This window comes from Aedes albopictus, chromosome 2, assembly GCF_035046485.1.
Source record: "Aedes albopictus strain Foshan chromosome 2, AalbF5, whole genome shotgun sequence".
Taxonomy (NCBI): Eukaryota; Metazoa; Arthropoda; class Insecta; order Diptera; family Culicidae; genus Aedes; species Aedes albopictus.
Window position 1 is genome coordinate 149,140,627 of NC_085137.1, and position 27,048 is coordinate 149,167,674.

At 37.1% G+C, this 27,048-nt stretch overlaps 1 protein-coding gene across 2 annotated transcripts in view; it reads left to right on the forward strand.

Moving 5' to 3' along the window:
* Positions 1-2,248: 2,248 nt before the first annotated feature.
* Positions 2,249-27,048, forward strand: part of LOC109428695 (uncharacterized) — a 31,286-nt gene continuing 6,486 nt past the window's right edge. Inside the window, exons 1-4 of one of the 2 annotated variants that reach the window (XM_062850593.1) lie at positions 2,249-2,484; positions 2,635-3,246; positions 3,338-4,528; positions 24,737-25,573. In XM_062850593.1, the coding sequence (XP_062706577.1) occupies positions 2,664-3,246; positions 3,338-4,528; positions 24,737-25,573 (2,611 nt within the window). In that variant the 5' untranslated portion in view covers positions 2,249-2,484; positions 2,635-2,663. Of the gene's footprint in view, positions 3,247-3,337; positions 4,529-24,736; positions 25,574-27,048 lie in introns of both variants that reach the window. The other variant, XM_029859341.2, reaches the window with a different exon arrangement.

The following is a 27,048-nucleotide window of genomic DNA, read 5'->3' on the forward strand; positions in this document are numbered from 1 at the left end:
AGCCACCATATGTTGACGACGGGGCACTTACACTCCGTGTGGTGTTTCTGTCAGCTGCCGCGACGATCACTTGGCGACGACGACGACGACGATGATGGTAATCACACCACATCAGATGCACGGTACCGTTGCGAAGGAAGACGGTATTCGATTCCGCGTGTGCCGATCAACAGGCAAGAGAAACGCACTGACTAAACTGTCGACGACCGAAACTACTTACTGATACTCGGAGGATTGAGTGGTAGATAATTAAAATCGATTGGTCCAAATCGAATGTGGGAGCGATCAACTGGCCTTCCTAGATCCGGTCAAATTCTTTCGCATTCGAAGACGTGACTTAGTCGGATGAGGAAAAGTTGATCGCAATGCATTTATATTTTTTCTAGACTCATGCCAAAGTTACTCGCATTCGGAACCGTGGCGTACCTGAGTGAGAAAATAAATGCTTGCCCACACTTGAATCGGTGTCAAACTGGCCTTTTCAGACTCTTGCCAAAGTTACTCGCATTCGGAACCGTAGCGTGCCAGAGTGGAAAAAGTTTGATCGATTCAGTATGATTTAGGACTTCCTCGATTCTAAGTACCAAGTAACTCTTTTCAAAGACTTAAGTTTTCCAATCAAGCTCCAGCCAACTCCTTTCGCATTCGAAGGCTTGGGTAATAGGAGGGATTAGAAAAGATTAAGCTTCTCAAAGTGCTTGGTAAGAAGGATTTCGAGTAGCAAGTAAATGAGCGTTCTGTATCTTGTGACGTACAAGGCAAAACTGCTACTGTCTTTATTGTTCGATCGCCTTTTATACTCTCGTCCAGACATTATTCGCACCCTCTTTTAACATGTTTCTTCCTGATTCCTACGTAAAGCATATTAATTATATGTGTATCGTCCAGAAACTATGCTCACCCTCTTTACATCATTAATTAACTCATGATTCATCAAAATTCTAACTTGTATACATATAATCCTGCAATGAATCTTTCTAACAAGTTTTGCTAACAAATAATTAATCCCTGATCAAAACCTTTTCTGGTACTTTGACCATTACAATACATTGGGGTTGTGTTCTTGGCTTTACGTTAGTTGTGAGCATAGATAGTTGATTACAATTTTATATCCTATCGGTGCATGTCTGGAACTAACAATTACAAATGGCGTAGCTTGTATTCTAGTTCCATGAATTTCACAATGTTTCGTAATTATATATAATGCTTATGTGTAAGTGGTTAGTTCTATCCGATTGCGCAACATTAAATCCGATGGTGAAATTCCATACCGCGCTTGCGCATTTACGCTGTGAAACCGTGAACATACTTGAATATGATATCGTTTCTAATATGAATCAGAATGATTCATCCCCATGTATGCTATGAGTATGCGTTCCGGGCTAATCGATTACTACGCACGCGCAGTTTGTTTCGTTCTTAATCAGTCATCCTCGATGCTGCGCTATCGTAGCATATCGTATACAACGTTGTGTGAAAGGTCGCTCGTTTTCAATTCGATCTAATTGATTTTGCATATTGCAGTTTACACTGGTTATCATGAATATGTGACCAACACGATTCACAAAACGTTACCTCTACGATTATTATACAAGCTTTTGCGTTAGATTATAATAAGCGATTTGTTTAATGCTAGATGTAGGAAATGATTGGAATTAGTGTGCTCTAGTTGTTAGAAATTAATGTACTTCACGCGTCGCGTTCGTAACACCAGTTTCATGTTCAAAAGGAATCGCTCAAGAAAGTTTTTGACCGATTCCTGTCAGAAAATTTCCACAGTGACTGCCATTTGAATTGTCATTCCTTCGCAACTGCGTACTGGGATCGAAGAAAAACGGTTTCTCGGGCGATTCAGGCAATGAATTTTCCATGCATCATGATAGGCCAAAAAATCTTTTCTGAACTGCAAATAGCTCTTTAAATTGGAAAGAGCCATTTTGCGAAGTGACAACAATGTTGATGATGATATTGATTTTCACGGGTTATTGGACGCTACCTCCTGTCAAAATTTATTCATAAAATCAGCTCGTAAAATGGACTATTGCAATTTCAGCAAAATTCGGATGTCGTTTTCGCAATGTTATTGCATTGTCAGTTCGTCCTATTCGCGAATTACTCCGGAAATGTCCGATCATTGTACTTTACTTCGCCTTTTCCAGATCCGCCATGTTGAGTAACGCCTGATCGCCTGGCGATTTTGACAGCTCTCCTGCGTTGGTGTGCGTGCAACCCCGCAAAGTTTTTTTTTTTCATTTTGTCATTCAGAAAAATCGTGTTTATTTTCAGTGCGGTCGTGAGATAAATTCGGCTTCTGGAAAAAGTAAAAATTAAAGGAAATAATTGCTGGAATTGTATTATTTCCATTTGCTTCGTAGAGTGCTAGTGATTGGGAAAACTAATAACGTAAAAGTTTGCTAGTTGAAGTAAAAATCAAGCGCAAAAAAGCCGGTTTAAAAAGCGAAGCTTTGTTGTGCAGCAGCAAGTGTATGTAATTTTCGGATCCTAATAAGAAGCGGCTGTCATGGTTCTTCCTCCGAACGGCACATCCCGTGTTTTCATTTGCTGAGGGTTTGTTTCTCGCGAGATTGGTGACGAAATACAGCGCAGATCAAAATAAGAATGTTTGTTCGACAGGGTTAAAATTAGGCTGCAGTGTCAGTAAGATGTATTCACAATATAGGGACAGTATATGGAACAAGATTCGTATGAAGAACAGTGAAATGAACAGAAGCTTCAACCGGGACAAGAATCATGCGGAGGACAGTGTTGGTTCCGAGTGGGATTTGAGTCAGATCGAGTTGCAGGAAGAACGTAGCCCTGAGACCATTCCAACGATTGAGTTGGAAGACGACGACGATGTAGATGTGGGAATTTCTCCCCCAAAGGTTCGGGACATCCCGATTCGGGTTGAACGATCCGAATCGCCACCAGTAGTGCTGGTAAGCTCCCCCACGCCTGTCACACAGAATGCGGATAGCAGCAGCATGGTGCGTCGTCCGTTTCACGACCATCGGGATTTTTATCCGTCGGCCATCAACAGCAGACCACCGGCACCGGTTATGGTGCAGAGTCCTCCGCTCATTTCGACCACCCCGGCCGGGATCATTCTGAATCGGGTTTACCATAAAAATCCGACCCCACAGAAGGATAACTATTTCAGCTTCATGGATACGCCACCGTCGCCGGGAGCACTTCCGGCGTCGGTCATCTTCGGCGATCGCCCAGTCAGTTCAGAACCAAAGATAGGTGAGTTGTAGTTTACTTTAATAAAAGCTTTAGAAATACTAATTAGCTGATATTGTCTATTGTAACATTGCATGTTTTCTATCTTTTCCAGTTATGACCACAAACCACTACGACAGGCGGATTATTCGTCGTTCATTCGACAAGTCCAACGCGACCAACACGGTTTCGTCAACGTCCTCGACGATCAGCCGTCGCCAGCAGAAAAACAACGGCCCATACCGTCTGCTGGGAGTGATCGATCTGGAACCGGACACTGAATCGGGAACCACAGAATCAGTGGTGGTCAGCGGAGATGAGCGACCGACCTCGACGGACTCCCAAACTCCGACCAACTCGGCACTACTGGGGGGAGGTTCCTCCATCGGTACAGCTCAATCGGTGGAAGACGCCGGGGAAAAACCTCTGACGATAGAGATCGTCGAAGATGACATCCAGGAGGAAGACACTCGGATGGAATTATCCGAAGATGAAGAGTCAAATTTGCAGGACATGGCTGGTGATCAGCCAATGGCCGGAACGTCCAAGGAGAGTGAAAGCGCGAAGGAGCCAATGGATCAGTGTACTTTAAAGGACTCGGACACCAGTTCGACGGCGCAGATGAATCCATCCTCAATGGCCAATTCCTTCTGGGACGTGTCCAGCTCCGGTTGCGTTAAGGGCAGTAAAACCACATCCTCCACCAGTCGCTCCAACAAGTATACGGAATTCGATGTAATGCTGGAGAAAATCAACCAACAGGTGCCGGCCATGTCCCAGCAAGATCGCGTTGAGCATTGGCGCGTAACAAAGGAGGATCTCCTCTATTCGATTCCAACGGTGGCCGAAATTGAAAGCGGTACTTCGGTGAAACGGCCGATGGACGAAGCCATCCACATTTCTAGCAGCGAGAGCAGTTCCGATTCGGAAACTAGCGACAGCCCTAGCTTACTCCGGGAGCGCCAGCTGAGAGAAAAGTACAAAAAACGACGAATGACCGCGGAGTCGACCGGTCACGTGGTTCTGAGCGAGGAATTGGATTTTCGGAGGAGCCAACTGAACCCTGAAATTGATAAGCACCAGGAAAGCATGATTCAAGTTCGAAAGCATTACTATAAATTCCCCACTCGTTTCGATCCGAATGCTAAAGAAGAAGACGGTTCCAGTGGAAAATCGTCCTTCCGAGATCCATACGCCAATTTCTTGCGAGACGAGAAGGAGAAGGACAAATTTGCCGGCTACTTACGCCGCAATCCGGCGTATCGGCCGAGCATTTTATCGCGCGGACGCCACCTTCCAATACACGGTAAGATAGAAACATAGCTAAACTACGCATAGGTAATATCTATACCAAAACCAGGTTTGATCTTGTTATCCCTTAGAAAGCATAAGTATTTTGAATTTAGGCTACTCAGGGTGCCGTTATAGTTACGCGTGAGAGTGCGAGTGCGCGTGTGCGAAGCTGCAAAGAAGAACTTTCACTTTCACTTTCACGCGGCACTATGGCAGCGCAGTCAGTTTGGTATAATTCTAAAAGCAAGATGGTTAATCCAAATAATTTGCGCTCATTCTACTGCTTAAGCTTAACCAGCTAGGTATCGACGCTTGAAGAGGACGTGTTGCTGTTGCTAAATATGTATAAAAATCAAACTAGGTTCTGCGTCATAGAACGGCCTTATGAAATTCATTCTAATCGTTATGAATTATTTAAAGGCCGTTCCATAAGTAAGACCTAAAAATCGTAAGTTTATTTGGCAGAGTGTATGCATATGTCTTTTTGACATTGATGCAAAATCATGAATTGCGTGAAATGTCTATGATATGTATTTCAAAATAACAGATATTGAAGCGACAAAATCATAAATGCTACATCACTTATTATTATGCCAATAGGACCATTATATCAAACGATTATCATACCAAACGGTGTTGACACTTTTGGAGTCATATTTGAGCAGATGTTCGATCGGTGTGCAATGCTTTTTAACTGGAAGTCCGGCAAGTGCAGTAAATTTGCAGTTATCGCACCGGCAAACGTCAAAACAGTGCACCAGGTTAGCCAAAATGAACAGTTGAATGAATTTTACGTTCATTTAACGTCAATTGATGGGTTGTTGACGTCTGTCAGACGTTGCAGTTATCAAATTTTGTTCGCTAAATAAAACGTTTTAACATGTTGCGGTTATCGAACGTCTACTGTATTTTTGGAACGTACTCGATAGGTGCAACGTATCTAAACACCAAAGTAAGAGATTCCCGCAAATGTCAATAGCGAGACGCACCAACACATCTGCGTTAGTTATGAAAAGTTGGGAGTTTTTACACTAAAATGTCATTATTTCTGCAAAGTTTGTGAAGTTTTACTAGTTTGGAAGCTTCTAAATGCTGTTAAACTATGTTTAGAACCAAAAAAAAATTTTTTGTCGCCGATTTTCAAATGGTGATATTCCCGGTTTTATGGCATGGAGGTCACTTTTAATCCAGTGAGATGTAATGAAATAAATACTTCTATGATGTGAGTGCTTAATTTCTCAAAAAAGTTGACTAAATAGTAGGTTGTCCCAAAAATTGCACATGGTCAAAAAGCATGGGGGCTCACCCTACAAATGATAGCTAAGGGTGTTAGAAACAAACTTTTGTATGACGGCAACTTTCAGAAATGACGTTTAGAGGTCGCCCCGGCGAGTTTTTTGAAAAATGGTCATTTTTCATAATAAATTTCATACAAATATTTTTTATCGTATAAAAATTGGCAATACCCACTATTTTTATATTTTTTGCAGCTTGATATAGATCCAAACTACTTGGGAAAAATAAATAACGACATGTTTTGTAGGTAACTTTTTGATACTGAATTTTTGTATTTACTAAAATGTGTCGTTTTTTGATATACTGTGCCTTTTACCCATCATAAAAAGTATCTGAACTTAATGCTAATTTAAAACAATATCCATAAAAAGATCGGAAATTTTATGAGGAAAAACTTTGCCGAAGACAGAATTATTCACGATTTACTATTTAGTGAAATTGGGGTTTTTAGGTATTTAAAAAAAATCACAAAAGAACTGCCCAAAAACACATACAAAGTAAAAAATCACGTATGCTCAACAAGTTTTTGTCCTGATTGTGTTCAGGAATTATGGTGGCATCATTTATTGAATTTTCGTTTCCGATGACAAATACATTTTCTTTGATACAGAAATGTACCTACTAGCGAGAAACTTTATCATTTGGTACCATTTTGAGATGCCTTAGTAGGCCATGGCATTTTAACCGTTTATGTACTGACAATGGTTTATACGAGCATAATACACAATCAAACGCATTTAGAAGGTGATACATTCCGCAAAACATGCTGATTTTATTGTTCAATGATGTTGTTCTAATCGTTCAAAGACATAAATAAAACGTTCTAGTACTCTCTATCATTTTGATCAACATAATGACGTCACTTGCTTATGTCCAAAACTGTAGTTTACCAATAATAGCCAACCTTGTCTTATTGTATGCCGTGTATGTGTTATGGTAATCAAATTGTTCTAACCTTGGCAAACATTACGTTAACTCACTGGTTCATCTCATCCCACCCGTTTCAATTTGCCTCGGTGTATCTTATTTTAGGTGTTGATAAGATAGTTCAAATCAGTAAATGTCAAAAAAGACATGCTCTGTTTTTTAGAATGCCTTGAATTGGTATACATATTGGCATTCTTACGTAAGATGTTCGCAATCGCGATTTGAATTTGGTATGGAGCAACGTATTCGCCTTTATTCACTTTGCCACTGTTTCCTGGGCTGTTTCACTGGTCCAGGACTCATACGTCTTCGTGTAGAAAAATAATTGAGAATATCGACAGGAAAGTAAGATAAACGCAACATATTTTAACATTTTGTGGAGAATATCTTTAAAAAATCAATAGGAAGTACGAAGCTTGTCAATAGAGCTAGCTTTTTAACCCTCTAATCTCTAATACCCAATCCCGCCTTTAGACGGGGTATAGTTTGAGCATTTTTGTAATTTTTGTTTCGTGGAAAATCATTTTTTTTATATTTTTGGCTGATATTTAGGACTGTTCTGTATATCTCAAAATAATTTTTGGTGTATTTTAAAACGTATTTACATTTTTAAAAAATCATTGAAAAATTGATGTTTTAGTTACCTTTTAGAAGTCATTGTTTATTTTGTATTAAATCGCTACAATTAACATATTGTCGCGCTTATCTTTTATTAGAGTCCTGCGGCGGTCGTACGCTCGCAAGGCATACCGCCGCATGACAGTCGCAAGGCAAAACAAAAGAAAAAGTGTTCCCGCCAAAAACAAAAGCACGTGGGTTTCGCAAAGTGACAGATGTTTTTGAATGTATTTGTGACAAACGGCAAGAGTTGCTCAGTGGAATGAGTGTTCTTGCTGTCAAACCCCATATAATGGAATTATATACTTTTAAATCTGGTGACGCTGTTATGATTAGTGACTGTCGCGCTAATATCAGAAGCCAGAGGCAGATAATCGCCATATTCTGATTTTTCTTGAGAGGCATAATATTTTAAATTTTTCACAAATCATTCTATCCTTGTTTAACAGTTTAAGGGAATCGAATACACTCTAAAATTATTTTCCTTAAAATTACACGGAAAATAAAATTTTCTGTGAAAAAAATTTTAAATAATAATATTTCAACAATAATCATAAAATCTCAAAATTTTTTCATCTCAAAAAATCCGTTCCTTAAATTGGCTTCCAGGAAAAATATAGAAGTGTGGGGATGTTCAAAAATAAAAATTAGAAAAATCAAAAACTGAAATTCACAAAATCGAGAATTGAAAGGAATCATCTTCCAAAACATGTTTAAATCGATTTTAGATGACGAAAAATGATATTTAGATCAAAATCAAAAATTTGGGTATTAGAGGGTTAAAAATCTTTGCTAGTTAATTTCTATATGGAGGGATTGAATAACAAAAAAATCAAAATCAATCAATGATGTCACCATAATTCCATAACACAATCAGGACAAAAACTTGTTGAGCATACGTGATGTTTTACTTGGTATGTGTTTTTGGGAAGTTCTTATGTGACATTTTTATAAAAATACCTAAAAATTCAAATTTCACGAAATAGCAAATTGTGAATAACTCTAAAACGGATAGAAAAAACGCCATGCTGTCTTCGGCAAAGTTTTTCCTTATAAAATTTCCGATCTTTTTATGGATATTGTTTTAAATTAGCACTAAGTTCAGATACTTTTTATGATGGGTAAAATGCACAGTATATCAAAAAACGACAAATTTTAGTAAATACAAAAAATTCAGTATCAAAAAGTTACCTGCAAAACATGTCGTTAATTATTTTTCCTAAGTAGTTTGGATCCATATCAAGCTGTAAAAGATATAAAAATAGTGGGTATTGCCAATTTTTGTACGATAAAAAATATTTGTATGAAATTTATTATGAAAAATGGCCATTTGTCAAAAATCTCGCCGGGGCGACCTCTAAACGTCATTTCTGAAAGTTGCCGAAAGTTTGTTTCTAACACCCTTAGCTATCATTTGCAGGGTGAGCCCCCAAGCTTTTTGACCATGTGCAATTTTGGGACAACCTACTAAATAGTGATGTGCCCATACAAATCTTCGCAAATTTCATAACTATTTTTTGCTTTTTTCTTTTTCTCACTAATACATGAATATTAGTATCTTACCTTGGTATTTAGATACGTTGGGATAGGTGACGAAAATTGATGTCCGACGCCGTTTTGTATTCTAAGTTAGGTACATAGGAACACATGTGCGTCTCACCTTATAAAACACATGATTTTTATAGCCGTTTCTGCGCTCGTGTGCGAATACATTGCAACTTATGAACACTACCTGAGTTATAGGTTTACTTCTCGCTTATCACTTCTTAATGCTTCACACTTCTCGCAATTTATTTTTCCATTTCTAGTTCCTCACAGCTTACTACTCACCTTCTCAATCGTTACTCCTCACCGATTCACACTCCGCACTTTTTACTTTTCTATACTCACTTCTGCTTATCTCTCGTTCACTCACTCTTCACTGCTCGCTCTTGATTCCTCGCGTCTCATTCCTCATTTTATCACACAGCTCACTCTACTTTTCACTGCTTATTCCTCACTGTTCTCTTCTGACCCCTCATTTTTCACTTTTCATTGCTCCCTTGTCACTCTCACTAATTGACATGTATTGATGTAATGAAGGAGTATTTTTTTAACTAATGTGTATTTTGAATAGATCTTCAAATTTTGCATATGGAGCTTGACTTCTATGTTTGAAAAGAAACTAAAAATCGTACAACTTTACGAATGCTGAATTTTAAATATCAAAACCCCGAATAACTACATTATTTACAAAACTGACAACCGTTCCTGACCCGAGATTCGAGGAAGCAAAGTCGGAAAAGTTGATTTTGAGATTCCTTCGGTACTTCCTTCTGAGATTTCTCGAAGACTTACTACGGAAATACTACATTTGTTCTCAGATACATGTTCTCTATGGGATTCCATCCAAGAATTCCTTCTCAGATAACTTTAGAAGCTTATTCTGGAACTCCTCCAGATTTTTTCTCTTGAATTTCTTCCAAGTATTCCCTTCTGAGAACAAGTCAGAGACACCCGTAGAATGCCTTATGGGAATGCCTAGAATGCACAAATTTGTCTTGATTCTTTCCCGAGCTTTTTTTAGAATGAATCGCTGAATTTCAGGAGACTTATTTCGAACTCTCCATAAGTCGATATTTCTATAACTCGATGCTTCCTTTGGTCGATGTCACGCTTAGTATAACTCTCAGGCGGCGGTGCTAAAAAAATAGCCTCAGAAGACTGTGCCTACAAAACACCGTTACACTAATTTTTAGAAACATCATATCTTCTTCGTTTTAAACCCAAATGTAAAATTTTTTATATTGCCGAAAACCTTGGGGCCTCAGCTTTCATAATAATTTTTCATACATAGTCGTAGCGAGGAAAAACGATAAAAAGGGGCTCTTCAAAGAGGGGCACCTCCTTAAAAACAGCGTTACACTAATTCAAATGCTTATATCTTTGCTGTTAATCCACATAATTACAATTTTCTTCCATAATTGGAAACCGCCAACACTCACCTTGCTAGAAAAAATATCGAACATAGCCGTAGCAAGGATAAGGGCAAATGGGGGGCACCCCATTTATGTGTTCGCCAAACATATAAAAAATTATATCAGCCCCGTTTTGCAAGCAAATCATGATTTTCTTTCACGGTCAGAATCTTCAGGTGAGGTACTTCCAAGAAAAAAAATCAAATCATGGGCGGAGCTAGGAAAAACAGTAATAAGGGGCAATTCTTTCAAAATCGTTCAAAAATTTTAAAAAATCATAACTTGACCATAAAGTAACAAATAATCAATTTTCTTACGCCAATTAGAAGCTAAGAATCTTGCACTATCTAGAAAAATATCACACTAAGGCGTAGCCAGTGATATGCGCTCGCAAGGGGCACAGACATTGAGTTCTCAAATCAGTACATATAATCAATATTCCATACTAATTTCTCAGTCATCAAATCTAAATTTATTCTTTTTGTTTACCACTGTAAGCCACCCGAACCCACCTTGAAAGGATCAGGCATAGTCGTAGTAAGGAAATAATAAAGAGGGGAGGGAGAAAGGTGACTTCAAATATTTCTCAAAAGTTGCTGCTTCGCAGGTTAATGTCTTTCTTCCACGATAAGCATCTTGAAACGATGAACTTTATTGGGAAAAACAAAATAAAATAAATAGGCGGAGCTAGGGAAATTGTAATGAGGGGCAGCATCTAAAAAAGTATACACACATTTTAGAAAGCAATAGCTCAACAAATTCTCATTTTCCTTCACAAGTAAAATGTTAGGAATCTTTCTTTGTTGGAAAAAAAATATCACACATAGTCGTAGCCAGTAACAAGGGTTCATACGGAACATTTAATTTTAAAATCAGTTTACTAACATGCACTATTTATTTTTCAATTACCAAATGATCTTCTAAAAATGGGGTGGGAAGCTAGTTTTAGGTGTTCCCCAAACCTTTTCATTTCTTTCACAAATCCTTATGCCCATTTTCGTGTTCAAACAGATATTTCTCGATGGATACTGGTAGAAAGTACCAACAGAGAATTATTTGAATCGTTTCTGAACAACTGCGTACTGCGATGCAAGAAAAACGATTACTTAGGAAAATACACGCAATGAATTTCCTATGCATAAAGATAAGCCCATATATTCCTACTGAACTGCAAATAGCCTTTTGGTAAAAAAAAAAAACATTAAAATAACACAAAAAATAGACAAAGTTTAGAAACTAGTAATAAGGGGCAACCGCTTAAATCAATTACTCCTACGGAAGACATAAAGAATGAAAAAATAAGTTCAAAATTAAAAAAAAAAAAAACTCTTTAAAACTCTTTCAGCAATTCCTACTAGGATGTCTCTAGAAACACCTTCTATGAAATCTCCTGAAGTTCTAGGAATTCCTCCAGAAAATTCTTCAAAAACTTTTTGTGGGATCATTCAATGCAATATTCCATGGATTATTCCAGAAGTTCCTCTAGTGATTTCTCCAGGAATATCTGCAGAAATTTTATCCAGAAATTTCAGCTGTGATTCGCCAAGCAATTGCAACTGTGGTTCTACCAGCAATTCCTTCTAGGACTCCTCCAGAAATTCTTACTGTAATACCTCCAGTTTTCTCGTGGGATTTCTTCAGGATTTTTTTTTCTAGGATAAGGCATGGCAATATTCCGGACATTCTTATAGAAGTTCCTCCGGTGAATTGTCTAGAAATTCCTTCAGAGATTTTATCCAGGGATTCCTCCAGTTATTTATCATGGGATTTCTCCAGGAGCTCCCATTGGCCATCCTCCAGAAATTCCAGCATGGATTCCTCACGTTCTATTCCTGTGGTTCTTCCAACTATTCTTGCTTAGACTCCTCCAGAAATTCTAACTGTAGTTCTTCAGAAATTCTGCAAGGGGTTCCTTTAGAGCTTTCTTGCTGTGACCCTTCCGGGCAATCTTCCTGGAATTCTTCTAAAAATTGCTTCGATTGTTCTGCCAGGGATTTCTTCAACGACTCATCCAGAAAATCGTCCAGAGATTTTATCCAAGAATTCCTTCAGTTATTTATTCTAACTACCGATACCGATTTTAGTGATTGCATTTATCCTGGCATTCTTGCTGGAATTTTCCCGGGAAATCTTCCTGAGATTTTTTTCAGAAACTTCTCCTGTGATTCCATTAGGGCCTTGGGTCTTCTCTGTGGATTCTTTCAGAACACCTCTACCAGTTCTTTCAGGGACTTCTCGAGATATTTCTGCAGGTATTTCTTCAAGATATTTTTCTTTTGATTTTCCAGACGTTCCTGATGGGATTTCTTTAGAAATTTCAGAATGGTTTCCTCCAGTAATCCCTAGGATTTCTGTTGAAATTTCTACAATGGTACATTCCAGAATCCTTCTAAGATTTCCTACAGTGATTTTTCCATAGATTCTTCCGGTGATTCCTCCAGAATTTTTATCCAATAGATTTTATCCAAATATTTTCCCATAGATTTCTCATGATATTCCTCCACGAACTCCTCTTGGTCTTCACAAGCAATTTCTGCTGTGGTTCTTCCAGCAATTCTTCCCATGACTCATCCAGAAACTCTTACTATAATACCTCGCGGCATTATTCTAGGGATTGTCCTGGGATTTATCCCAAAAATCTCTTGCTGGGATGATTTAACGCAATCATTATAGAAAATCTCTAGAAGAAGTATTTCGGGAGATAATAAGTCTCTGAAATCCCATCCGAAATGGTTGGAGGAATGCTAAAAGAAGTTCCTTGAATATATGCCAAGAGGATTGCCCTACTGGAGGAATCGGTAGAGGTGTTCTGGAGAAATCCATGGAGGAATCCCTGAAGGAATCGTTGAAGAATTTTTTGGAGGAATTTCAGGAAGATTGCTCGAAATGATCCAGCAAGAATCCTAGTAATCTATGTCAGGATGGGAATTCCATACACCAGTATAGTGACAGCATTGAATCATTTTCAAAACATGGCCCTGGAAACATGATTCCGGAAAATCGGTAAACGGATTCCAAAATACCCAAATATATTCATATGCTACAAGTTTTAAAATCATGAAGCTTGATATGTGTTTATTCATCTTCGAAAAATGGACCGCGGATCCACCGGTACCGATTTCCGTGAAATCCGCATATGGATTCCAAAATGGACAAATTATTTCGAATATCACAAAAATAGCTCAGAATGATATATCATAAAAAATTAAGAAATTTGAGGTGTCGTATGAGGTACTGAATTATATTAAAAAATTGACCCCGGAAGCGGTTCCTCGAAACATCCGTCAAACTGGTTCCTTGTGATACAATGCATGAGCTGTACGAGTGCACCAAAAATGTGCTTTCTCTGGGGGGGGGGGGGGAAATGGGTGAAATCACAGTGATTTTTAAATTGCCTGTTTTCCATGACAAAAATGCTTTTTTTCAATGCTTTTAAAGTCCAAGTTATCAGGATATATTACGGAAAACTGTTGAACATCTTTTTCTGACAATATTTGTCTAAGAAGTACGTGGTTTTAATAAATTTCGAAATGGTTCAAATTAAGATTACAATTTGACTAGTTCAAAGTTTGTTTTCTTACCCAATCCAAACTCGAAACTGTTTAATGGTAGATCTTCAACAGCGTTGCAGTGTTTATCGACTCGTAGTTACCACCCTTAAAATCGCAATTCAAGGCTTAAAATCTTTAAACTCGTTATGCACGATCTTTATCTTATTCTGTTCAAGTTGGGATAAACTTACCCAATGCGACGGGTGGATTGTCGCAACAAATGCCGGTTGCGACATTGTCATTATTGTTGCGCGATGATTGAGAGACTACTGCAGAGATTTCTTGAAGAATTTCTCTATAGAATCGTTTAAGAATCCTTCCAGAGATTTCTTCATAAATTTATCTGAGGGTTCCATTAGCAAATTCCTGCAGGTGCTTATACGAGAATTTCACCTGGAATTCTTTAAGAAACTACCTTTGGGAAATCCGTTGCAAAATTCCTTGAATGATTTTTCTAGGAATTCTGCGATTAATACTCTCAGCTTATAGCAATTTAGGCAAGAAATTTCATTGTAATTTTTTAAAGATTCTCTGACAAATTTCTTAAGTAATTTGCATCATAATTCTTCTTAAGATTTGGAAAAAAATGCATCCAATTGTTTTTTTTTTGTGAACTTGTCTAGGTATTCCACCGATTTTTTTCAAGTATTCTTTGCTGAAGTTTTACAGTAATTACATGTTTTTTAGCAATTCGTAGGAGAATACATAAAAAAATATTTTTTGGGCAGCCATTCAGGCATTTTTTCGGTATACTGATTTAAAAAAATCATTACAGGGATATTTTGGGTAACTTATCCAGATACTTTATTACGGAATTAATCCAATGATTCTATCATATTCCGAACATGTTCCGAAGAATAACCATCAGTTGAAATTTACGAACAAAAAGAAATAAAAAAATTAGATTTTCAAGAAATTATTTTGGTGTTTTTGAATACTATCTTCAGGAAATCCTAGAAGAATTTCTCAGTGGTGTCAGTATGAATTCTTACAGAATTTCTATCGGTAGTTTTTTTTTATTCAAAGTATTACAACAAGAAGTTCTGCAGGGATTTGTTGAAGTATTTTTAGATAATCTTTCCTGGAAATTGAGGAATCTTAGGAGAATTCCCCCTGAGATTCAACGGATTCGTTGCAGAATTGCAGCAGAGATTCCTTGAGGATCTTTTTTTTATGAATTCTATCGGGAGTTCCCCGAGTAATTTCATCGTGAATTTCTTCAGAGATTTTTCAATGAATTTCTCCATACTCCTAAGGAATTGTACAAAGGATTTTTTTTAGAGATTCCTTCAGAAATGCACCTAATAATTGAATCGGTTACATATATATTTATCTCATTGCATGTTTCTGTAGGGATTGCATAGGCCATTTCCCCTGGAATACCTCAGTGAATTTCATGAGGTATTCGTTGGGGGATACCACCATGAGGAATTCTTCCAGGCAGTCTTTGAGAAATCTCTCCATCAAGTCATGGGACATTTCTCAAAAAAGTCCAACTTAAAATGTTCGAGAGGTTCTTGAGAGAACCTTCTTACCGAATTTCTCCTGGCATATTATCGAATTTTTTTTTATGATTACACTAGTTTACAGCATTTTTGAACTCGGTAAGCTGATAATCGTTTTCGGTGTAGAATCATGCCCTGAGTTCGAAAACGCGAAGGAAAAAAATTACAGTGGAGCGGAAATTTTTTCGATTTTCCATACAAGGTTGATGATTTGAAATCGATTTTTGTTCTACGTTTAAAGGAAAGTCGCTCACTTCACACGTCTCATTCTCCATAGTAAATGCTCCGATTGACCTGAATTTTTTACTGTTACTCGTCTACATATGATATGTCAAATAAACATTGAGAAAGAATTTTTAAATTGTTTTTTTTTGTGTAGGGACTTATAAAGAAAGACGTGCAGTTCGTACTACGGTGTACTTTATTATGACATTTCAGTAACTTTATACATCACAGCCTGCTACAGTTCGGCCATCTTGACAAATCACATCGTCCTCGATGTGAACCACCTTTATCCTTCCCGACTCCAACTCGATGACTAAGTCTTCGATGTTGTAATGCATCGTTTATGCTTGAATATCCTCTCGTTGATCGCTTCTTTTCTCACCATCCCTTAAGCTCCTCTCGCCGACATCGATCGAGAGTAATCACCGTATGAATCCGCTCCAACATTCGTTGTTGTTTTCACTACTTGTAGGTACTCCGATTTCTAATCGACATTTAATTCTTTCAATCTTCCGTAGTATTCTCTTGAAATGCAACTCCAAATTTTGATGGAATAGTTCCAGACCGGTTCCATTCCACTTCTGAAATGTAGGGACTTATAAAGAAAGACGTGCAGTTCGTACTACGGTGTACTTTATTATGACATTTCAGTAACTTTATACATCACAGCCTGCTACATTTGTTATTGAAAAAAAAATACATTTCTTCAATTATTTTTGGAAAATTTGCTAAAATCTAAGGAGATTGTCCCCAAAACTTGCCAATATCTTGAATTTCATCAATCTGACGCAAAACCTGCATTCAGATAATCGAATTGAATTATATTCAGCTTTTAATTTATGGAAAAAGATTTAAATTTGGTTGAACAAAACGCAAGATTTTTGAGTTTTATTAAATTCTATATTTTAAAAAGTTGTAAAATTCGATATTGAGCTAAAACTCAAAAACTGTTCTACATTAATTTTTTTGAAAACGGTTTCGAAATCCAAAAATTTTGGTCGTTGACGGAAGTTCACGACTTCGTTTTATTTTGTAAACTAGTGTTATTTAAGCCATTTCTCCAGGGATTCCTAGTGGAATTTTGTAAGGGATTTCTTGGAGAATTCTTTCAGTGATTCCTTTAGGATTTCATCCACGGATTTCATTAGCAATTTATTCCTACTATTATTCCTAGCACCGCCTATGTATTTTATTTTGTTTTTCCCTATAAAGTTCATCGTCTAACGATGCTTATCATGGTAGAAAGACATTAACGGGCGAAGCGGCAACTTTTAAGAAATATTTAAAGTCACCTTCTCCCCCCCCCCCTTTATTATTGCCTTACTATAACTATGCCTAATCCTTTCAAGGTGGGTTCTGGTGACTTACAGTGGTAAAAAAAGAAAGAATAAATTTAGATTTGATGACTGAGAGATTAGTATGGAATATTGATTATGTGTACTGATTCGAGAACTCAATTTCTGTGCCCCTTGCGAGCCCATGTCACTGGCTACGCCTATGAGTGATATTTTTCTCGATAGTGCAAGATTCTTAGCTTCTAATTGGCGCAAGAAAATTGATTATTTGTTACTTTATGGTCAAGTTATGTTTTTTTGAAATTTTTGAACGATTTTGAAAGAATTGCCCCTTATTACTGTTTTTCCTAGCTCCGCCCATGATTTGAATTTTTTCTTGGAAGTACCTCACCTGAAGATTCTGACCGTGAAAGAAAATCATGATTTGCTTGCAAAACGGGGCTGATATAATTTTTTATATGTTTGGCGAACACATAAATGGGGTGCCCCCCATTTGCCCTTATCCTTGCTACGGCTATGTTCGATATTTTTTCTAGCAAGGTGAGTGTTGGCGGTTTCCAATTATGGAAGAAAATTGTAATTATGTGGATTAACAGCAAAGATATAAGCATTTGAATCAGTGTAACGCTGCTTTTAAGGAGGTGCCCCTCTTTGAAGAGCCCCTTTTTATCGTTTTTCCTCGCTACGACTATGTATGAAAAATTATTATGAAAGCTGAGGCCCCAAGGTTTTCGGCAATATAAAAATTTTTATATTTGGGTTCAAAACGAAGAAGATATGATGCTTCGAAAATTAGTGTAACGCTAATTTTAAGCACCGTCGCCTGAGAGATAATTTATTTTTCAATTCAATTCAATTTATCTATTCGATTTCAACTTAAACAATAGTGTACAATTATACAATTACATTTGCAGAGATTTGGTTCACCTTTCAAGCTGCGAATTATCAGTTCTAATTTAATAGGAATGGAATGTTTGTGTGTAGTATTTGGGCAATGTAGGGAAAACTAACTAACAAAAGAAAACCCTAGATCTGAAAGTCTTAATCTAATATCACAGCGGCTATGTTAGAAGGTCTTCAATTAGAGGATTCAAGGACAACTGGCACGAATTAGAAAATTTACAATCCATAAGTCGATGTTAGCTTTAAAGTTTTATATAATCTGTGCATAATAAGCGATGTATAGCTCAAAAATCATTTGAAGTAGTTTGCAATTGATTAATACTTGAAATGACGAAAACAAACATTTTGATGGCTGATCGAAAATTATCACTTCTTATGTGATTTTATTTCCATCACGGTACCAGAGCCGTAACAAATTGCACAACGTTTCACGCCTAAAATAATGGTTTTTGCTATATGCTGTTTTCAGGAGAGTTTCTTCGTGTTTTGCACATTTTTTCTTATTATAAAATTAGGGTGATCCAATTTAATCGCAAATCACGAAATCACTTCTACAAAATTGAAGCACTTAATTTCAAACATCTTTTCCGAAACAAAAATCATAGTTCTATTTCTTATGGTTAGCCTAGATAATGATTTTCGAAGCAAAAAAATTGGGCGATATCATAGAAGTTTTCTTGATATAACTTTTTATCCGCCAATTTTTCGTGAAAACTTTATTTTGAGCACTTTTAGAGCAGTTTATATTCTACTTTGTTTTGTCCAGCCAGATACATTTTGGGACCACTGTGCAGGGTTTAATATTTTTTATTCGAAAAGTAAAATTATTGAATACAGAATTTCCAGCTCAAAATAGTGATTTATATTGCCTATGATCGCATATCAGTCCCATATTGGCTGGGTTTCCTATTCATATGGGACAGTTATGCTATCATAGGCAGTATAGATCAACACTCTGAAAAATCTTCACGTCCGATTTACGTGAAAAGATAGGTAGTTTCATCCACCATATTTTTCACGTAATCTTCACTGGAATGTCAGGTAGCTGGATAAATTTGAGCTTCGTTGATCGACGTGATAAATCAGGTAAACTTGACAAGTATTTACGTGAAATGTGGGTGAGTGCTACTGGAATTTCCGGTAACTTTTACCGGAAAACATGATTAGTTCTACGTGAATTTCACGTAATTTATACAAGATTTTTAAATGAAAATAAAGCTGTCGCACCAGCTTGCAACGTATGATGTCTGTTCTCTGTGTTCAGGGGGTTGTTTGCGAAACACAGCATAAAAAGCATTGGGCGATTATACTTTTGTGACGATGATTTTAATCGCACCTTACTCCAAGTGGTACGTCTGTTTGTTCGTGCTCCAATAATTTCCATCGTACATTGATTTAACGATCAATTTTAAAATTTGTTAGTTGGCCGATAGTCCACCCGTGGCGCTTGAATCGGTTTTGTTCGAGTTTGACGTTTGCTCACTATCGCCATTAATATATTTCCGAGAGTAAATATGTTTCGAAACAAAAAATGTTCGAAAAAATGTCTGTGGAATTATCATTAGGGTAGGTAATCAAAATTTGAACCAAATTGCGGCTTTCTGAAGCAGTGCAAATTTTAAGTGATTTTTTCTCCCACATGGAAATAATTTACTACGGAAAATCGTATGTACATGAAAGCCACGGGTATAAGCTTTCTGTTAAATGGTAAAAAGTTTGTATTTGCAGCGAATTTAATTGAAATATTTGATGTTCCATCAACAATGGTTTTAATCTTAGTTTGAACCATCGTAATCATAATTTGAACCAATTTTAATCTTAATTTGAACTACTGGCGGCAGCAGCTCAAGCAACTCACAAAACAGCCAATTCCATGCTAAACAATGAAAAATCACATGAATCTGCTAATTCTCATACCTATTTTTCATTAGGACGTGGAATCCCAACTCAAAATGTTCGAAATTCTCAAGGAATTTGGAAACTAAATTTGGAATTTTTCATCCCCCAAGAGTAAACAAAGCAACCACTAGCGCAATCTACAGGCCAACACTAGAAACTCACCCCCGTTTACTAGTTCAAATTTAGATTACAAATGTTTCAACTTAAGATAACATTCTCCAAGTAAGAATTACTTAAATTTGATAATTTTATGACAAATTATGCGGAATATTATTCGGTTGGTCGATTCTACGATAAATAATCTTTCATTTGACATGTTCACATATTGCGTGTGATACAATGCATGAGCTGTACGAGTGCACCGAAAATGTGCTTTCTGTTGGGGGAAATGGGTGAAATCACAGTGATTTTTCAATTGCCTGTTTTCCATGACAAAAACGCTTTTTTCAATGCTTTTAAGGTCCATGTTATAATGTTATAATGTTATATATATCAGGTTATATTACGGAAAGCTGTTTAACATCTTTTTCGGGACAACATTTGCCTGAAAAGTACTTCGTTTTAATGAATTTTGAAATGGTTCAAATTAAGATTACAATTTGACTAGTTCAAAGTTTGATTTCTTACCCTATTAGTTGAGACGTCAACTGGAGGAGCACCACTCACTACTAACTCCTCTTTTTTCACTGTTCACTTCGCGATTTTTGCTTACTACTCTTTCCTTACTTTCACTGCTCACTCCTCAGTACTCATTTCTCACTCTTCATTCTTTATTCAGGGCTGGTAGCTAGTCACTTTTTAGTGACTTAATCACTTTTTTTGGGTTGGTCACTAAAAAGTCTCTTTTTTCAAGGTCAGGTCACTAAAGTCACTATTTTCACCTAAAAAGTCACTTTTTTCAACTATTTTCGGAAATTGAAAAAAAAGCGGATTAAAAATATCCAAAATTGTTAAATTATTAAATGATGCCAATTATTAAAGAAGTCAAATTTTCTTTCTTTAGGATCCCTGGGAGAAATTGAAAAAAAAAATGGCTACTACTAGCTGCTATCAATTCCAATCAAGTTGTCGGCGATGATTGAAATATTCCAATATAAAATCACCATATTGGCCATTAAATACCTCTGAGAAAACATTTGGTCGTCATGATCGCTTTTCTCTGTAAATGTAGTCTCAGATTTCTTAGTGAAGCGTGATTTTACGAATTGGAATCTATTTTGTTACCTGTACCTACATTTCATGGAGTACATTGTTCTGTACCTACATTTCATGGAGTTTTAGGACGAGCTAGATCATATGTAAAACTGAAAGTAGTAAAACTGTTGCGGAAATCTAGTGACTATTTAGTGACTTGGTCACTATTTTAAGTCCCAAATTAAAATTAACAACTTCTCCCAGAATACCTGTAACAACATATTATTAAAATTTCACCAGAAACTATGAAACAATTTAAATAAATTAGTAAATAATAATATAAGACGTTTTAAGTAAATTAGGAATTCGATTACGTTTTCATATGTATTAAAAAACCTTGTTTTCTTCTTGTTCTTCTTCTTTGTGGCTCTACGTCCCCACTGGAACTTGGCCTGCCTCGCTTCAACTTAGTGTTCTTTGAGCACTTCCACAGTTATTAATTGAAGGGCTTTTTTTGCCTGCCATTGCATGAATTTGTATATTGTGAGGCAAGTACAATTATGCACTATGCCCAAGGAGTCGAGAAATTTTTCCCGACTGGTACGGGATTCGAACCCGCCGTCTACAAATTGGCGATCCATAGCCTTAACCACTAGGCAAACTGGAGTTTTCTTCTTGTAATTCTTCTGAAATTTTCCAAGGGGGTATGTAGAGATATATTTAAAGAATTCTATCAAAATTGTATAATTACTTTCTGTTATTTCTTTCCACAAATTCATTTTTTTAATTTTGAGAGAATTCTTGCAACAATATTCTAGAAATCATATTAGAGAACTTCCTCAAATTCATTCACACATTTTTAAGCATTTGTCTATATATTATTCCAACATGGTGAAATTCATGACAGAACAAGTGACAGAAAACATACATCAAGTTCTCCAAGAGTTTCATAAGAAATTGCGCATTCGATGCACTGCCACAAAGTATGAAGATGTTAATATTGTTATTTTTTTTCTTGACAGAATTTTCTGTTGAAATTTTAGCAAATATCACTCAAAAATGTTCACCTTTAATCGGTCTACAAATGCGAAGGAAATATCCGCAATTATGTTCACAGAAAACTATTCAGAATCTTGTTTAATAAACTTCAGTGTGTGTCTTCTTTAATTCCTCAGATAAAATCGCCAAAATTTCTTTATCAACCTGGACATTCGTCATTTTTTTTTTAACTTCATCAAGATTTTTTCCAGAAATTCCATCAATGTTGCCTAAAGGGTTTCTATCGGAACCGACTAAAGATCAATGTTGGCACATCCATTTACATTTATGCCATGCTCATCTAGTTCTGCACAATATTATCGTCGCACCACCAAATCGAAGTCGTCGCTAGAAGCACATGCGAAGTTGCAGCTGCGAAGTAAATTTTAATCTATTTTTTCTGTTGCGCATCATTAAGCTAATTCAGAGCAACAATATGCACTAATCCAAATTGAGTTGCGACATTTCTAAGTAGGTTAAAAATCAATTTTCGCACGTTCGGTCACTTCGTATTTCGACCAAAAGTATAATATATGCTAGAAAATTGTAGATACATGCAGCTTTGTACAATTTTAGGAATGAAGCATGAAAGTTTGTTTTGAATTTTTTCATAATGCGGTACCCCAGGATTTTCTGAAACAAATTCGTCCTACAATGTTTCCTCACTAAGCAAATTTTTGTGCCAAAAGTCACTATTTAGCCACTTTTTTGGTATCTGCAAGTCACTATTTGGTCACTATTTTCGAGAATTTGGTCACTAAAATAACTATTTTGACCATCAGTTCTTGCTACCAGCCCTGTTTATTGCTCAATACTCAAAACGAAACATAATAGAGAAGTAACGTATGCTTGTCTATGGCTATACTCTAACCACTAACAAACATACGTATTACTTGGAATAAATGACGATTAAAATCATTGTCACGAAAACATAATGTCCTATGCCAATTACGCTGTCAAATAGTGTCAAACAAGATCAAAAACGATACGAGCGCCGCGAGCGAGCGATTTGCGAACTACAGTGTTTCAACTAACCGTTAAAAGGTGAGTGATAGTTTTGGGACACGCCATAAAACAGTCTCCATCTTAAATTTTGATCTGTAGTTTTCAGTGGGGTGACACATCGCCGCTCTACCCACCATCGTTTTAGGTACGGCACGTTTTGGTACCCACTTTCTGATCGGTTTACCCTAACTTGCTCCTGGTTTTCGGGTATGTGGCTCGTGTATTGCTAGTGCTTATTTCGGAAATTACACATTTCAAACGAAATCGTTGTTTTTGATGATTGTTTCTCTTTCTTTATCACTTTGCACGATATTATATGTAGCAGCGCAGCAGTGTCGATGTTTCCAGCGCATTTTTTTTTTTCATGAATTAAGCAATCAAAACAAAAACATTGGACGCCATGTTGAATCTAATGCTGGGTTTATGATTCTGGCCCTTCGTCATCCCCCTGGTAGTTTTGAATTTTGAACTGCCATCAGGGGGATTGACACTTCCTTTTCTAATCGGGAAATCCGCATTTATCTGTTTCTAACCATTGCTAACCGCTGCTAACCGAGCAGCATTTAGACACTGAGTTAGACGCGGTTTGCGACGGTTAGCAACGGATAAATGCGGATTTGTCCGGTTAGGAAAGGAAATGTCATTCCCCTTCACTGCCATCTTGGATTTGCTGACCACCATTTTTGAATTCAAAATAAAATTTGTCAACCACGAGAAAGATTACGAAAGCTTGCGTGATTACGTATGCCGCATTGCAGAGTTTTGTCCAGATCCATATTTGATGATTTCGGCTTGTGATGGTCCGACCGTAACTCCAAAACGAATGAACCAATCCGTACAATAATTGTAACATGAGCGAGTTCTCTTCATCGACTCTCTCTTCTGCAAATTAAATTGACAAGATACAAATTCTATCGAACTTTTTTACACGTAGACGCTAGATTGCATCGCAACCTAGCGATTTATGACCAAAAAATTCAACCATACTTACATCTTGTCACTTAAATCTGAGGAAGAGAGAGTCGATGAAGAGAACTCTCTCATGTTACTTTCGCCCTTATTTAAACTCAATCTAGAATTATTATCAACACTGAGAGATCAAAGTACTCTTTAAAGAGTAAAAAAGTACCCTTTTCGAGAGTAACTAGGTGAACTCATAAAAAGAGTAAACGGCCTTTACTCTCAAAAGGGTAAACCGGGTAAACCGCTTGTACGTCAAATCAACGAGTGATTTTTACCCTTTTTCTGGAATGATTTGAAATTATGAAAAGAGTAAAATTTACCCTATTTATTATTTTATGGGGACTTAGTGATTATTAATACAACAAAATAATAATAAATAAGCAACACAAGATTGTTCATGCGAAATATTTATTAATAATTATAATACTAACATTATTCCTATGGGTTTTGCAAGTCGGACCACGGACCTTTATACCGCAACTGGTTGGAGGAAGCCTGCAGATCCAACTTTGATCCAGGTGGAGGGCAGAACCGAGCAGAACCATGCTCGCGGCCTCTGACATCCTAATGAAATAAATAATTCACTAATCAGTTTCTTACTTATTGAATATTAGTTAAATATTTAGTTTTACTTACCCGCAAAAATCAGTAAAATGAAAAACATCACTCTTGGATGCACCTCGAAAAACTTCAACAACATTTTCACTCTGAAGAGTACTCGGTAGGAATTCTAAGAAGGGCAAAAATTACCCATTTTCAAAATTTAACAAGTACCCTTTATCTTGACAGTTTCATATACCAGCAAAAAAAGGGTACTTTTTACTCCTTAAAGCGTAATGCCGGATTCGCAGCAAAAATGCGATGAAATAATATGCTAACAAGTGTATCTATTTTTCTCCGTGTAGGCGTCGACGAAAACAAGGTAGCCGTCGTCGTTCTGTCCCCGCTCAAAATGCAAACAATGAACGGCGGCGTCGGCGTCGAGATCGTCCAAAACAAAAACAATAGCAACTTGGCGTCCAGCCGACAGCAGCAACCCGACCATCATCACCCCGAGCGACCAAAATCAGCTGATCGAATCTCGCACTACGGGAAAAGCCGATCGCGAGGAGCGCACGCACCGGCTGCAGTCGTTGGCAGGAAGCGCCGCTACAAGGTTCACAGTTCACAACTCAAGAAGAAAAAGTCCATCATGGTGGTCTCGTCGTCCAATTTGCGCAGCTACCGGAGCCTGATCCTGAAGGCCGGTCTACGGAGCGGTACGGTCCGCAAGAAGCATTCGTTTGTCAATCTCAAGCAAACGCGTCGCCCCGGTCGCCCCAAGCGAACAGCTGCCGAACCAACACTCAAACCGGAACCGCCGCAGAAAATTCCTGCGGTGGTGGCCCCTACGCCGGTTCGACGCAATAGCCGTGTTTCGGTGGACAGTGCCGTCAGCAGTTCCACTTCCGCCGAACGTCAAAATGCGTCCAGCAAGCACCGCTCAGCGGCGGCAGCAACAGCTACTTCCGGTAGCGCAACACCGGAAGCGGCCAAGTTGCCGCTGCCAAGTCAGTTGCGTACGATGAAAAATCCGTTGAACCGTACGAACGGTGAAGTGCAGATGGCGTACTACGTAGCCGATAGGATCATAGTGGTCCAACAGGAGCTGATCAGCTTCTGGGAGTGTTCGAAGCTGGCTTCGTTACTGGGACTCCAGCAGGAGCTGCAACTGGCGGGACAGTTGAAGCGCGCGCAAAACGGTGAGTAATGAATATTTATGATTTATCCATTTTATTTTCTCCACTGTAAGGGCTGAAGTACAAACACAGGGTAAAATATTTTACAAGCAAAGCTTCTGTAGACATTCGTTTCGGCCAAAAAAAATCAAAAAAGTGTCAGGAAACTCATACAAAAGATTTTATGATAAACTTTTTTATAGTAGTGATAGTATATCTAGTACTGTTCTATAAAAATGTGATACATCACACATACATATACACTGAAACAAAAACGAGAGTAAAAACCCTTCAAATGTCATTTTTTGCCTAGACATTCGTTTAGCCGAATTGTACAAATTTTAGAATTCCATAATAAAAAAAACTAACAAATTTCGAAAAATATCCAACAAATTCATTTTTATTGGGACCTGCATTAAAGATCGACTTGTAAATCATGACTTAGATCGTTTTTGGAAGTGTTGTCATAATTTTGCATGCGTCTCATATATAAATATGTCATAATATTGTAAATGTTTCCAAATTGAGATTTTGTGTAGTTATTTTTATCGGAAGTGTTTCAAAAGAATCTAATGAAAGTTTCATGATGAGTTCAGGTTGAAAATTTACGAAAAACAATGTTTTTAGCAGAAAAAAAATAACGCAAACCATAAAAAATCACGTATTTAAGCATTGTTTTGACAAAATATGATGGTTTCACTTGCATAAATCACACCGTAAACTACTATTACGTCTTCTAATAGCTCAAAATTTGTTCTAGACTGTATTCTGTCTTATATAACATACATTGGACGGCTCACATTTCGAGAAATGGCACCGAAAGTATTCAAATTTCTAGCATGAACTACTTGTTTCATAATTTAGACGTTCTTTTCAAATAAATAATGTTTCAAATGAATGTGGTTCACAACTAAGACTCATTTATAATATATTTCTTCAAATTGAATGAAATAAGCCAATTGTTCGGCCATATCTTGCATTTTTGTATGAGCATCTACTTTTAAATAAACAGGGTACAAAAATTCTGACACTTCTTGCAGTTCTTTCACTTAGCAGTCTTCTAACTCATTTAATAATGCTAAACAGGTATACTCCACAGGCATTAGGGCACGTCTTTACTTCAACGCAGAACTTTTTATTTTAGTTTTTATCAATCCCATTTTAAGGTTTAACCAACCAAAAACCTGTATGGGATTTTGTATGGGAAAACAGGGGAAAACATACTTTTTTGCATTTAAGCCATAAGTTGAAAAAGTTTGTCTGAAACTTTTTAACCGAAAGTATAAAATGATAGCCTAGGATGTTCTGAAAATTTTTGTTGAAGACCGCAAAGCGTTCCGATGCTTGTGAAAATAGTTATAATCAACGAACCGCATGCATGTGTTTATGTTTTAACATATAAAGGAATAACAATAGCAATAAAAGCAAGCTGTTTCGCCAAGCAATACCAACGCTATAACTTTTTTCATAAGCATCATATCACTTCGCGGTCTTCGACA